The 14,881-nt window shown below is 45.5% G+C and overlaps 1 protein-coding gene across 2 annotated transcripts in view; it reads right to left on the minus strand.

Annotated features, from left to right (window-relative positions):
- Positions 1-7,271, minus strand: part of LOC144892855 (uncharacterized) — a 30,640-nt gene extending 23,369 nt beyond the window's left edge. The window contains exons 1-3 of one of the 2 annotated variants that reach the window (XM_078781187.1): positions 6,978-7,271; positions 6,581-6,695; positions 6,056-6,149 (exon numbers count right to left, since the gene is read on the minus strand). In XM_078781187.1, the coding sequence (XP_078637313.1) occupies positions 6,056-6,149; positions 6,581-6,682 (196 nt within the window). In that variant the 5' untranslated portion in view covers positions 6,683-6,695; positions 6,978-7,271. Of the gene's footprint in view, positions 1-6,055; positions 6,150-6,580 lie in introns of both variants that reach the window. The other variant, XM_078781186.1, reaches the window with a different exon arrangement.
- Between the last annotated feature and the right edge of the window lie 7,610 nt (positions 7,272-14,881).

Below are 14,881 nucleotides of genomic sequence, written 5' to 3' on the forward strand. Positions count from 1 at the left end.
CAAGTGGACCCTTTAACATCCAAGCAACAATTCTTGCAAACTTTTTCAATTCCCAAGCAAAATAGGCGATTTACAAAACCAGGAAATCAAAGAAAAAGAATGAATTGTACAGTACAGATACTGACTGTAGCAACGTTCAGAGCACTTTGTAAAAGCCGCGGATAAAACTTGATTTTCACCGTTGCTGCCTTTCCAGCCAACTTGAACTATTTGAGAGAATGTGCTGTATAAATGATGATTTTTGTAAACTATCTGATGGCCGCTTGGTGCTCTCTCTCTCTCTCTCTAGTCTTTACTAAATATCCTTTGTGGATTTTTTTTGGTAGATTAACGTTTTGTTGGTTTTGGTTTCCCCCTGGTAAATTTGTATGCAACTAGTTTGTTTCTTGTGGTTTTGACTCTAAGGAATCTCTTTTATACTTTTGTAATGAAAGGACATAAGTCAATGTCTGTCTCTGTCTCAGTCTCTGAACACACTTTACATAACGCTTTGCACAACACCACACCACACATCCAAGAATTCCACATGGAAACGTGAAAGTATAGCTGGACACATTTCGGCTATAAAAGTTGTTCGACTTTGGAACAGCAAGCTGTGCCAAGGGGCTGAGAAGCCTGGAGAGAAAGCTGGAAGCGTACAAGAACCAATCCACGGCAGAAAGACCGATTGAGTGATCGCTCCTGGGCGAGGTTGGCAAACATAGACTCGCAGACTTTCTTCCTTATTTTACGATATCTTCCTTGTTCTCTTTAGATTCAGAGCCATCAATGAAGTGCCAACAGTCCCTTTCAGGGTTAACTGACATTCACACTTCCACCTTACACCCTCGCATCCATCCTCTGCACCTCTCCGAGCACACACATCATGCACCCGTTCGGGCACGCGTGAACCAGCTGGTCACGCATGGATAAGAGCGGGGTCGACATTTTCCCCCTCTTCCTCTCCCTCTCTCTGTCTGTGTCTGTCTGTCTCTGTCTATCCTCTTGTATAACATATTTGCTGATATAAGAGTGGTGCCTGTGTATTTGTGACAAGTTGACGGAATAAGTTGACATACTCGGATAAGGCTTTCTCGATGTGACATTGCTTGACTCGTAAATATGTGCTCTTTGTTAAAATTATGATCCCCTTTCAAACTGTCCGGTTGCTAGTTACCGTTGGTTAAGCATTGTGTGTTGTAACGGAGTTCTGCCAGGCCATTCCGTTATGAATAGTAGCCAACACACACCTACAGTAACGCTCGGCCGTGTCTTTATCTCAGTAGCGTGTTGGAAGCACAGTCCCTTATCTGGGGTGTTTAATTTTCCGGGAAGTTAAAGCGGGATTTGGACGCTGGATCAGACTTGTGTTAAACCTTTCAGATGGTGCCTGTGATTGCTCACTCTCAGCAACCCGTCATGCCCGAGTTATCCACCTGATGGCAATTTCTGGACGGTTTTCGGAAAATAAATTTTAAGATCTTATAATTCACCCTGAGGAGGATCCGTAACAATATTGTGGGAACGTCTTCTGGGGTATAACTCGCATAAGATAGCAATAGTTATTTCCCATATAGCTTGTATTAGTACAAGTGTGAGGTAATTTAATTGATATAGGATATGCGTTGTTTTATGTCAAAATAATTAATCTTCCCTCCCCCAATGTATGTGTATCTAAAAACGCCATCCCTTTATACCCCTTCTAATGTTCTTTCCTTTGTAATCTGTAATAAATGTCCTTTAAAAGTATCCGAAAGGCCATCAGGTGCCGAGTTTCGGAGGGAACACCGCCATGATGGCAACAGATGCCAAAGGGGTAGGGTTGGATTCATTCGCCTCCCCCCCCCCCCTCTTTCCTTCAGACTTTGCTGCTCCCACCAATATCGGCCAAACAGGAAGGGGTTACGTGCGTCACGGCGGATGGTGGAGGCTGAGCCTATAAAAGGCATGTCGTGAACAGCTGGTGAGGAGACGCACCTGGAGTTTAGCGGTGAATCTGCGTATGATCTACATCGTAGTCTCTGTGAGACCCAGCAACCGACAGCTGCAGCCCACCCAGCAGGCCACGCCCTCTCTCCCCCTCAGGCAGACTCTGCAAATTGGGACTATCAAGCCATGTCACCACTTGGGTCTCGATCTGTCCTGGCAGATGCAGCCCGGCTACTCCTGTCGTCAATTTTACCAATCCTCTATCTACTGTGGAATGAATGAGTCCTTAAGGCATAGTTATTTATGGAATTACCATTAGTTTGTCGACTTGGGGCACATATGTGGGTAGAGGGGTGTTTTTTCTGCTTCCTTTCTTTGCAGGTGTCCTTCTTTATTGTATAGCACCCCATGTGCTATGCATGTAAATGTATAGGACAAGACCTGCCGGCATCCGGTGACTTCGCTCGGTTGCTAATTAGTGTAAACCGACACATAGCACTGATCAGCGCGATACATTCATCGGCTCAGTTTCCCCATCATAGTACGTTATCGTGGCAAACAGGCCTGTGATTAAACTTGGATCAACAAAATCAGGCGGCCGTCACAAACGATTTGACGGTTCATCGGGATTTGGACCGGGAAACTGGACGAATCCAACGGCTGCAGCCTCGCAACACAACCTAGTGATTAGAGTTGATATTTGTAACCGAAATTGTGTTTTTAAAGTATGGCTAACTAAATTACTCTAACCATCTAACTAAATCGTCCATACATCATCCATATTATCGTGCTAACAAGGTTGAAAATAAACTACACAAGGGTTCATCAGCAAGTCCGTTTATTAGCACATTGCACAAGTTTCACCTTTTTACGGAACCGTTGTTCTCGTTACCGGATTACGTTACCGGATCTCGTTACCGGATTACCGAGTAACGTTACCGGATCTCGTTACCGAGTTATGGAACCCAGTTGTTCTCGTTACCGGATTACGTTACCGGATCTCGTTACCGAGTTACGTTACCGGATCTCGTTACCGGATTACCGAGTAACGTTACCGGATCTCGTTACCGAGTTATGGAACCCAGTTGTTCTCGTTACCGGATTACGTTACCGGATCTCGTTACCGAGTTACGTTACCGGATCTCGTTACCGGATTACCGAGTAACGTTACCGGATCTCGTTACCGAGTTATGGAACCCAGTTGTTCTCGTTACCGGATTACCGAGTTACGTTTCCGGATCTCGTTACCGGATTACCGAGTTACGTTACCGGATCTCGTTACCGAGTCATGGAACCCAGTTGTTCGTTCACACAACGAATATTAATAAAAGCAAAATATAACACATTCCTACACAATTTCATGAAACTGTAATGTAACTGAAAGCTTGAACTGTGTGGTCACATTTGAGTTAGTAATTGGGGAGTTATTACAACACTAACCTGCAAGTAAATGGGCCTAATTTGTTCATAGACGTACAATATATGTATTGGTATCTGTACATGTATATTATATGCAAATGCAAATTAGCATATTGATGTGTCATGTGAATATTTCAGTTATTTGAATATTGGATGTTAATAAAAGCAAAATATAACACATTCCTACATTTTTTATTTAATTATTTGTATTCGATTCACAGTGGAGAGAGAGAGAATAGCGGCAGGTATGACGTATTTCGATATATGCTAATGAGATAACTTAATTCACATAAAATCAAAACATGACACATTAGTAAAACTTTGTCAGATTGTTAAACACAATAAAAAGCAATGACATGCCAAATTCAGTGTGATCCAGCTGATAATTATTGATATAACATAACTAAGGTGCAAGTAATTCACACACCTCAACAAATGGTCGATATATTAAAAACGGACATTTTGTATTATGTACAAAACAGACCAAAATATTATTTTTGATGTTAACGGTTTGTTTTTTTTTCATCGAAGGAGACATCACTGATCATAATTATGTACATTGGGGAGGATCAAGGAGGTGGGGGGGGGGGGGGGGGTGGGGGTGGGTGCATGGTCGCCCCTCTGGCCCATGGACTAAGGAACCTGTAAATCTTAATCCAGCCATCTTAAAGCATCAAACCACCACCGGGCAACTGTTTTTGGTAACTTAGTGAGTTAACTCTACAATCGTCGAGGAAACCGTGGTGGTAACCCTTGAGCAATCATTCGACTTATCAAACCAATACCAGGCTTATGTTTTTGGTAACTTCGTGAGTTAACTCTACAATCATCGAGGAAATCGTTGTGGTAACCCTTGAGCAATCATTCGACTTTTCAAACAAACACCAAGCTTCTGTTTTTGGTAACTTAGTGAGTTATCTCTCCACAATCGAGGAAACCGTGGTGGTAACCCTTCAGCGATCATTCGACTTGATATCAAACCAATACCAGGCTTCTGTTTTTGGTAACTTAGTGAGTTAACTCTACAATCGTCGAGGAAATCGTGGTGGTAACCCTTCAGCTATCATTCGACTTATCAAACCAATAACAGGCTTTTGTTTTTGGTAACTTAGTGAGTTAACTCTACAATCATCGAGGAAATCGTGGTGGTAATGTTACGTGCTCCTCCCCAAACCCCGGTCACGGTGTACCTCCGAGCCCCGAGAGGAGTCACGGCAGAAAGATGTGTTATTCTGTGTGTTAAAGATCAATGGTGAAACCACACCAATTGTTACCAACAAACAAGTATTGTATTAAGGTCACACAAGAATAACAGTGCAATAACAATATTAATCAATTGTACAACCAATATATCATTCCTATGATGGTAGCATCAGTTTCGTACAATATAACTCACTGTGCTCCAAGTGAGCGAAAATAACATTCCCAATGTCTCTATCCCAGCTTCAAACCAAAGTTGGTTCCGGCTTCAAACCAAAGTCGATCCACTCCAGTGATCGTCAGAACGATGTTGTATCGAGACCAGAATCCCGCTCGGTTGACAGTCACACTGCCAAAGATAGGCAAAAGTGTCCTCAAGAGGCGGCTGGGAAATCACACCTTCGGGTATGGACGTTCAACGGCTCCCAATCGGCGAACCGCAAATTCACACTCAAAATCCACATTACACACACACACACACCAGGTTACATCTGGATGCGGTGAAATGGTTGAAGCGATGTGAAAAACCTGGAGCGATGCGAAAATCCAGCGCGAGGCAAAATGGCCAACGGTCCGTTCTCGAGACGTTAGGGCACTCCAATGATTCTCTTCGGATTCAACCGCAAAACCTGTCACGCAGGTTTATCTGTCACAGCGATAACAACTCTGTCGCAGTAATCCCTTTCCCAGGAAACCCCAAAGTTCGCTAGTGACCCCCGTTCGCCAGCGTTTGCTCAAAACCTCAATGCAGCTCGGCTCCTTCTCCGACCTCACTCGCTCCGCCTCTGCTTCCTCTTTTTCTTCTTCCTCTTCGTCCGGTTCCCGATCCGGTTTCCGGTTTCTTTTAAAACACTAACTTTTTTTTACCTTTTGAAAACAGTAATCTCTATTTCACTTAAACGATAACAATAATAGTACATGCAACCAAAAATGTTTACAGTGGATGAGAACCACAACAACGGAAGTGACGAATCCGTAACAGTAACCCTTGAGCAATCATTCGACTTGATATCAAACAAATACCAGGCTTCTGTTTTTGGTAACAGTGATTTAACTCTACAATCATCGAGGAAACCGTGGTGGTAACCCTTGGGCGATCATTCGACTTATCAAACCAATACCAGCCTTCTGTTTTGGTAACTTAGTGAGTTAACTCTCCACAATCTAGGAAATCGTGGTGGTAACCCTTGAGCGATCGTTCGACTTATCAAACAAACACCAGGCTTCTGTTTTTGGTAACTTCGTGAGTTAACTCTCCACAATCTAGGAAACCGTGGTGATAACCCTTGAGCGATCATTCGATTTGATATCAAACAAATACCAGGCTTCTGTTATTGGTAACTTAGTGAGTTAACTCTACAATCATCGAGGAAACCGTGGTGATAACCCTTGAGCAATCATTCGACTTGACATCAAACAAACACCAAGCTTCTGTTTTTGGTAACTTCGTGAGTTAACTCTCCACAATCTAGGAAACCGTGGTGGTAATCCTTCAGCGATCATTCGACTTATCAAACTCACAACTCACCATTTGTTCGTCTTCCCATCAAACCAACAAACTCGCTGTTGGACGGAAATGGTTCCATTCGCTTTTCGAAGTGCGCACGTTTTTCTTCGTCGTGCTAACAAGGTGGGAACAGGTGATTGTCCACATCAGAGAAGACATTACAATGCAGGTGTTTGTGCCACACATCAAGTGTGTGCTGAGTGCATCAAGTGTGTGCTGAGTGCATCAAGTGTGTGCTGAGTGCATCAAGTGTGTGCTGAGTGCAGCAAGTGTGTGCTGAGTGCAGCAAGTGTGTTCTGAGTGCATGAAGTGTGTGCTGAGTGCAGCAAGTGTGTGCTGAGTGCATGGTGTGTGCTGAGTGCATGGTGTGTGCTGAGTGCATGGTGTGCGCTGAGTGCATGGTGTGTGCTGAGTGCATGAAGTGAGTGCATGAAGTGTGTGCTGAGTACATGACGTGAGTGCATGAAGTGTGTGCCGAGTACATGAAGTGAGTGCATGAAGTGTGTGCTGAGTGCATCAAGTGAGTGCTGAGTAAATGGTGCTTACGTCGGTCACACTGAGATCGGTGCGGAGCCCGCGGTCCAAGGTCGCAGCCCAGACGCCAGAAATGATGCACGAAACGAGCAGAAAGGTGTTCAAGGTCCACATGGTCCACGAAGACCTAAACGCACAAACAAACGTCAAACTTATACTTGTAGCAAGCGAACGACAATATTCTCAAAGTTCGATATACGACGTATTGTATCGTTTAATAAATGCCAGTCATATGGATCAATGCAAGTTACAATCATTCAAAACAGTCCTGAGTGTGCACGTTGCACTTTGTGACGTCATAACAAATGTTAATTCAAAAACCTTCGATTGATTACATGACTATTAATCATGTAAATGACGCATTAACTATCGAGATCGAAATCGTTTGAAAGTGAACAAAATAACTTACCGTTTGATTGTAAATACGCGAAGATGAAATGTGATGGACGAATTGCGTGGAGATGATGACGCGAGACGCCGATCAAGGTGTGAGCAGGAGCAGGTGCTACGACGTGAAGAAGCGAGTGGACGCGGAACGCGCGACTTGCGCGTTAAATACGGACGAGGGGCTCGAGCGCGTCACGGTCGTGACGTCACGTATGAAGAAAAAACAACAACCAAACAACTGAACTGCGATATCATGTACCATACTACACGTACAAACAAAAAATGCAATTGATAAAAACGGTAAAACGACAGCGGAATAATGATGAAATTTTACGATATTTTATCTATCTATAATTCCAGTAATCTCTGTGTGTTTGTATGTGTGTATGTTTGTCTGTGACCGCTGTTTCTCGACAACTACCGGTCCGATATACTTGAAACTTGCCAGGTATATTGCTGGGGACCCGAGGATGTGCCTTTTCAAGGTTTGAAATTAATCGGACAAGTACTTACCGAGCTATGGCGATTTAGCCGTTCGCCGTTCGCTTTGGCGTTGCGAATGGACCAAACCATTGCATGTAAAGAGAGGGGGGGGGGGTTCTGTGGTCGTTGCGAATGGACCAAACCATTCATGTAAATAGAGGGGGGGGGGGGGGGGTTCTGTGGTCGTTACTGCCACGTGGTTTCAAAGTTTTTTTTTGTTGTTGTTGTTTGCACGCATGTTTTTTTGCACCCACGTACGGGCACGCCCTAGGATGTTTACACACACACACCCCTACACAAAATTTTTTTTTTTTTTTTTTTTGGCAAGGAACGGGCACCCACGTACGGGCACGTCCTAGCTTATATATAGTACGGGCATGCCCTAGTAATCTTAATAGTAATAGTAATACCTGGAACGGCATTCAGGAGAGAGCATACCTCTGCCAGGTGAACAGTTTACGTTTTGTATCCCAGGGTAGACCAGAAATCACAGTACAGAATCACATTTGATCAAAATCTTCCATCCACAACTTTTTGAGATATCCTGCTATAGATCGTTTTTGGCCCGATCTCCCAATGGTGAAGAATCACTTAAAAAATTATACTAGCCGGATCCGGATATTCACCAAAATTGAATTGATTCTTCCTTGTCACAAACACTACCTGTCCACAAAGTTTCGTTCAAATCCGTCCATAACTTTTTGAGATATCATGGTATAAGTTGGTTTTAGCCCGAAAACTCAATGGTGAAGAATCACTTAACAATTCTCTATCCGGATCAGGATCTTCACCAAAATCGAATCATTTCGTCCTTGTCACATAAATTACGTCTCTGCAAAATTTTGTGCGAATCAATCCACAACTTATTGAGATTTTTCTTTTTTCTTTTTGTATACTGAATCGAGGCTCGTGAAAGAGCTGACAACCGCAAGGGAAAGACAGCACAGGGGGACCGCGAGGGAAAGACAGCACAGGGGGACCGCGAGGGAAAGACAGCACAGGGGGACCGCGAGGGAAAGACAGCACAGGGGGACCGTGAGGGAAAGACAGTACAGGGGGACCACGAGGGAAAGACAGCACAGGGGGACCGCGAGGGAAAGACAGTACAGGGGGACCACGAGGGAAAGACAGCACAGGGGGACCGCGAGGGAAAGACAATACAGGGGGACCACGAGGGAAAGACAGCACAGGGGGACCGCGAGGGAAAGACAGCACAGGGGGACCGCGAGGGAAAGACAGCACAGGGGGACCACGAGGGAAAGACAGCACAGAGGGACCGCGAGGGAAGGACAGCACAGGGGGACCGTGAGGGAAAGACAGCACAGGGGGACCACGAGGGAAAGACAGCACAGGGGGACCACGAGGGAAAGACAGCACAGGGGGACCGCGAGGGAAAGACAGCACAGGGGGACCGCGAGGGAAAGACAGCACAGGGGGACCGCGAGGGAAAGACAGCACAGAGGGACCGCGAGGGAAAGACAGTACAGGGGGACCGCGAGGGAAAGACAGCACAGGGGGACCACGAGGGAAAGACAGCACAGGGGGACCGCGAGGGAAAGACAGCACAGAGGGACCGCGAGGGAAAGACAGCACAGGGGGACCACGAGGGAAAGACAGCACAGGGGGACCGCGAGGGAAAGACAGCACAAAGGGACCGCGAGGGAAAGAGAGCACAGGGGGACCGCGAGGGAAAGACAGCACAGGGGACCACGAGGGAAAGACAGCACAGGGGGACCGCGAGGGAAAGACAGCACAGGGGGACCACGAGGGAAAGACAGCACAGGGGGACCACGAGGGAAAGACAGCACAGGGGGACCGCGAGGGAAAGACAGCACAGGGGGACCGCGAGGGAAAGACAGCACAGGGGGACCGCGAGGGAAAGACAGCACAGGGGGACCGCGAGGGAAAGACAGCACAGGGGGACCACGAGGGAAAGACAGCACAGGGGGACCACGAGGGAAAGACAGCACAGGGGGACCGCGAGGGAAAGACAGCACAGGGGGACCGCGAGGGAAAGACAGCACAGCGGGACCACGAGGGAAAGACAGGCCAGAGGGACCGCGAGGGAAAGACAGTACAGGGGGACCGTGAGGGAAAGACAGCACAGGGGGACCACGAGGGAAAGACAGCACAGGGGGACAGCGAGGGAAAGACAGCACAGGGGGACCGCGAGGGAAAGACAGCACAGGGGGACCACGAGGGAAAGACAGCACAGGGGGACCATGAGGGAAAGACAGCACAGGGGGACCGCGAGGGAAAGACAGCACAGGGGGACCATGAGGGAAAGACAGCACAGGGGGACCGCGAGGGAAAGACAGCACAGGGGGACCGCGAGGGAAAGACAGCACAGGGGGACCGCGAGGGAAAGACAGCACAGGGGGACCGCGAGGGAAAGACAGCACAGGGGGACCGCGAGGGAAAGACAGCACAGGGAGACCGCGAGGGAAAGACAGTACAGGGGGACCATGAGGGAAAGACAGCACAGGGGGACCGCGAGGGAAAGACAGCACAGGGGGACCGTGAGGGAAAGACAGCACAGCGGGACTGCGAGGGAAAGACAGCACAGGGGGACCGCGAGGGAAAGACAGCACAGGGGGACCGCGAGGGAAAGACAGCACAGGGGGACCGCGAGGGAAAGACAGCACAGGGGGACCACGAGGGAAAGACAGTACAGGGGGACCACGAGGGAAAGACAGCACAGGGGGACCGCGAGGGAAAGACAGCACAGGGGTACCGCGAGGGAAAGACAGCACAGGGGGACCGTGAGGGAAATACAGCACAGCGGGACTGCGAGGGAAAGACAGCACAGGGGGACCTTCGAGGGAAAGACAGCACAGGGGGGCCGCGAGGGAAAGACAGCACAGGGGGGCCGCGAGGGAAAGACAGCACAGGGGGACCGCGAGGGAAAGACAGCACAGGGGGACCGCGAGGGAAAGACAGCACAGAGGAACCGCGAGGGAAAGACAGTACAGGGGGATCGCGAGGGAAAGACAGCACAGGGGGACCGCGAGGGAAAGACAGCACAGGGGGACCGCGAGGGAAAGACAGCACAGGGGGGCCTCGAGGGAAAGACAGCACAGGGGGACCGCGAGGGAAAGACAGCACAGGCGGACCGCGAGGGAAAGACAGTACAGGGGGACCGCGAGGGAAAGACAGTACAGGGGGACCACGAGGGAAAGACAGTACAGCGGGACCGCAAGGGAAAGACAGCACAGGGGGACCGCGAGGGAAAGACAGCACAGGGGGACCACGAGGGAAATACAGCACAGGGGGACCACGAGGGAAATACAGTACAGGGGGACCACGAGGGAAAGACAGTACAGGGGGACCACGAGGGAAATACAGTGCAGGGGGACCACGAGGGAAAGACAGTACAGGGGGACCACGAGGGAAAGACAGTACAGGGGGACCGCGAGGGAAAGACAGTACAGGGGGACCACGACCACGAGGTTCACAAACGGACAGACAGGGGTGAAAACATAACCTCCATCCACCTTTGCTGGTGGAGGTAATAACTATTGGTAAGGCTGATCCTCTAACGACGACTATCAATCAATGCAGAACAGATAACGCGTCAATTTAACGACTACAATTTTTCCCACCACGTGGGGTTGGGCTGGAGAACGTTTTTGGTCCAAGTGTCCTCAACCATTTCTCGGAAATACATTCACCGATCTTGTTCAAATTTGGCAGAGAGATAAATGAATGATGACACTTACATACGCACCTCATCTTTTCGAGGTCACAGCCAAGAAGGCCCAGAGGAGAAAGAAAATAAATAAGTACTTAATAAATCGATAATAATTAAGTAATTAATCATTTAATCCAACCAAGATAAGCCAGTTTTGTATTATTAATTAATTTTCTGATATTTGTAGAAATTGTTTTTCACTTGGAAGTTGTGAGTTAACGATGTGTAAGTAAAGGTAGAAAATGTCTGATTGAATGTATTTTAATTCCAGGTTATAAGGCAACAAAAGGTGAAAATAAAGAAAGCAATTTATGAGCTAATGTGAATTTTCGAACAAGACAAGTTCAATAGTTAAGTTGTTTTTTTCTCTGACTAATTAATGCTCATTTTCCAAAAGTCCTCATCTTCAGGAATAACAGGTGAGCCTAGTTGTTAGCATTCCGTCAGAGATACCAAGTGTGATCAGGGGAGAAACATCTGCAGGAAGTAAAAATTAGTTATTGGATGTTCATTCGAAAAACCTTCGATTTATTCCCAATCTGTACCAAGTTTTTGAGATATTTGAGATATTTGATTTTGAGATCGCTTATAGGTCATTCCTGCCATTTTTCGATCTGTATGTTGGTGCGAAATGGGGAAACTGAAATCATAACTTCAATTGCGTAAAACTAATTACAAAATTAAGGGAATTGAGATGAAGATTTAATTTCATTACTCTTACGCCTGATAAGTGAGGTTTTAAAAATAGTTATTCTGATGAGACACTCGAAAAAGTACGTTGAGTCATAAATAACTCGTCCCCAACTTTTTGAGATATCGTGCTATATATCGTTTTTGGCCCATCTCTCAATGGTGAAGTATCACTTAAAAATTAGCATATACGAATCTGGATTCTCATCTTCACCAAAATCGAATCAATTCTTCCTTGTCACACACCCAACCTGTCCACCCAATGTCATCCAAATCGGTCCACAATCTTTTGAGATATCCTGCACACAAACAAACAAGAAAGACCTCGTGCAGAGCACGATCCTTGCCAAATCCCAAAAACAAATTTGACCTCAAAAATAATTGGTGGTTAAATTCAGTGATCTGGTACGTAAATCCTCTTCAAATTTCAAATCAATCGGATGAAAATTGAGGATTTTAGAAACGGCACCTACGTTGTTGACCTTTTGACCTCAAAATGAATTGGCTTTTTCCTTTTGACCAACTCAACCATTTGGTGAAGCTTCTTGAAGATCGGTTTAAAATTGTGACCTGCAGGTTGCACACAGACCAGGGATGAAATTTCGAGAGCCAATTGTTGAAAGATGTGTGCAGTCTCTTGTCAATTTGGAAAACCAGGACAGTGTCCTGAAGGCCACAAAATACCCCAGTAATATAAAAGACCCCGGTTATATAAAAGATCCCGGTTATATAAAAGACCCCGGTTATAGAAAAGATCCCGGTTATATAAAAGATCCCGGTTATATAAAAGATCCCGGTTATAGAAAAGATCCCGGTTATATAAAAGATCCCGGTTATAGAAAAGATCCGGTTGTATAAAAGATCCCGGTTATATAAAAGACCCCGGTTATATAAAAGATCCCGGTTATAGAAAAGATCCCGGTTATATAAAAGATCCCGGTTATAGAAAAGATCCCGGTTATATAAAAGATCCCGGTTATATAAAAGATCCCGGTTATAGAAAAGATCCCGGTTATATAAAAGATCCCGGTTATAGAAAAGATCCGGTTATATAAAAGATCCCGGTTATAGAAAAGATCCTGGTTATATAAAAGATCCCGGTTATAGAAAAGATCCCGGTTATATAAAAGACCCCGGTTATATAAAAGATCCCGGTTATATAAAAGACCCCGGTTATAGAAAAGATCCCGGTTATATAAAAGATCCCGGTTATAGAAAAGACCCTGGTTATAGAAAAGATCCCGGTTATAGAAAAGATCCCGGTTATATAAAAGATCCCGGTTATATAAAAGACCCCGGGTTATAGAAAAGATCCCGGTTATATTAAAGATCCCGGTTATAGAAAAGATCCGGTTATATAAAAGACCCCGGTTATATAAAATATCCCGGTTATATAAAAGATCCGGTTGTATAAAAGATCCCGGTTATATAAAAGATCCCGGTTATAGAAAAGATCCCGGTTATATAAAAGATCCCGGTTATAGAAAAGATCCCGGTTATATAAAAGATCCCGGTTATATAAAAGATCCCGGTTATAGAAAAGATCCCGGTTATATAAAAGATCCCGGTTATAGAAAAGATCCGGTTATATAAAAGATCCCGGTTATAGAAAAGATCCTGGTTATATAAAAGATCCCGGTTATAGAAAAGATCCCGGTTATATAAAAGACCCCGGTTATATAAAACATCCCGGTTATATAAAAGACCCCGGTTATAGAAAAGATCCCGGTTATATAAAAGATCCCGGTTATAGAAAAGACCCTGGTTATAGAAAAGATCCCGGTTATAGAAAAGATCCCGGTTATATAAAAGATCCCGGTTATATAAAAGACCCCGGGTTACAGAAAAGATCCCGGTTATATAAAAGATCCCGGTTATAGAAAAGATCCGGTTATATAAAAGACCCCGGTTATATAAAATATCCCGGTTATATAAAAGATCCCGGTTGTATAAAACGTCCCAGTTATATAAAAGATCCTGGTTATAGAAAAGACCACAGTTATAGAAAAGATCCCAGTTATAGAAAAGATCCCGGTTATATAAAATATCCTGGTTATATAAAAGTATTTTCCTGTTTGTGTTTTTGTCAAAACTCTCCTGTTTATTTTGCTGTGTTTGTGTCCACTTTACTGTGTGTTTTGAGTAAGATCTCGGTTTGTAAATCGTGCATACCTGTGTGTAATACGCCTAACAGTCGTTTTTGTTCGCGCCACGTTTGGGGCCTGGTCTCTCGAGGCTTCCCTCTCCTCGGCCATCGTTTGTTGTCTATTTACTAACGTTCTTTCAATGTATGGTTTTTCTTTGTCTTTCTATTCACCCCATACTTTCCCCGAACATCTTACCCTTTGTTTAAGGTCTTAATACAAAAGAAACTCAAAAAAAATTCTTAATAACAATTTCCTTCTTTCCTCGTGGCTTCCCCTCCCTCAACCGCGACCACATGTTGTCTCATCTCGCCCATTTTCTCATATCTCAACCCTCTCCAGCTGATACTCATCTTTCCAATTCTAGTTTTCACCATTCTCCTTCGACCTTTCTCCATCTTCCTCAGATCCATTTTCACCTAACCTTCAAAAAATATATATATATATTGTCGCGCGATTGCCCCTCGGTTAAGACCAGGGAATCGTGGATGGCCAAAACGAGCTTTAACTCTGAGGTGAAGATCAATGGCGGATTTGCTATACACGCGCAGGAGGAAGCAAGAAGGAAGAAGAAGAAGCAGCGAGATTTACCTCACGCCCGTGCGTGCCGGCGTCTTCAACCTGCAAGGTGATTAAACTCACACGAACACAGTATTTTGAATAGAAAAGAAAATAATAAAAGGGTTTATTTAAAACAACTATCGGGACAGGGAAATGCGATGATCAACACCAGAACCTAGGTTGGGACGTCCCCACTCACAGACTTCACATACTGCACAGGGGAATGAATAATAAAATAACCGTTTCGTTGTGTTTGTGAATGCGAGCTTATCTCAATCAGTAGTCTGCAGTCGTCAAGGATGGTCCAGCTCCGAGCGCAGTCGTCCTACCGTGGCTCTGGTCAGCAGGAAGTGGGCC

The sequence above is a fragment of the Myxine glutinosa genome, chromosome 7 (assembly GCF_964187855.1).
Source record: "Myxine glutinosa chromosome 7, kmMyxGlut1.1, whole genome shotgun sequence".
In the NCBI taxonomy this organism is placed as follows: domain Eukaryota; kingdom Metazoa; phylum Chordata; class Myxini; order Myxiniformes; family Myxinidae; genus Myxine; species Myxine glutinosa.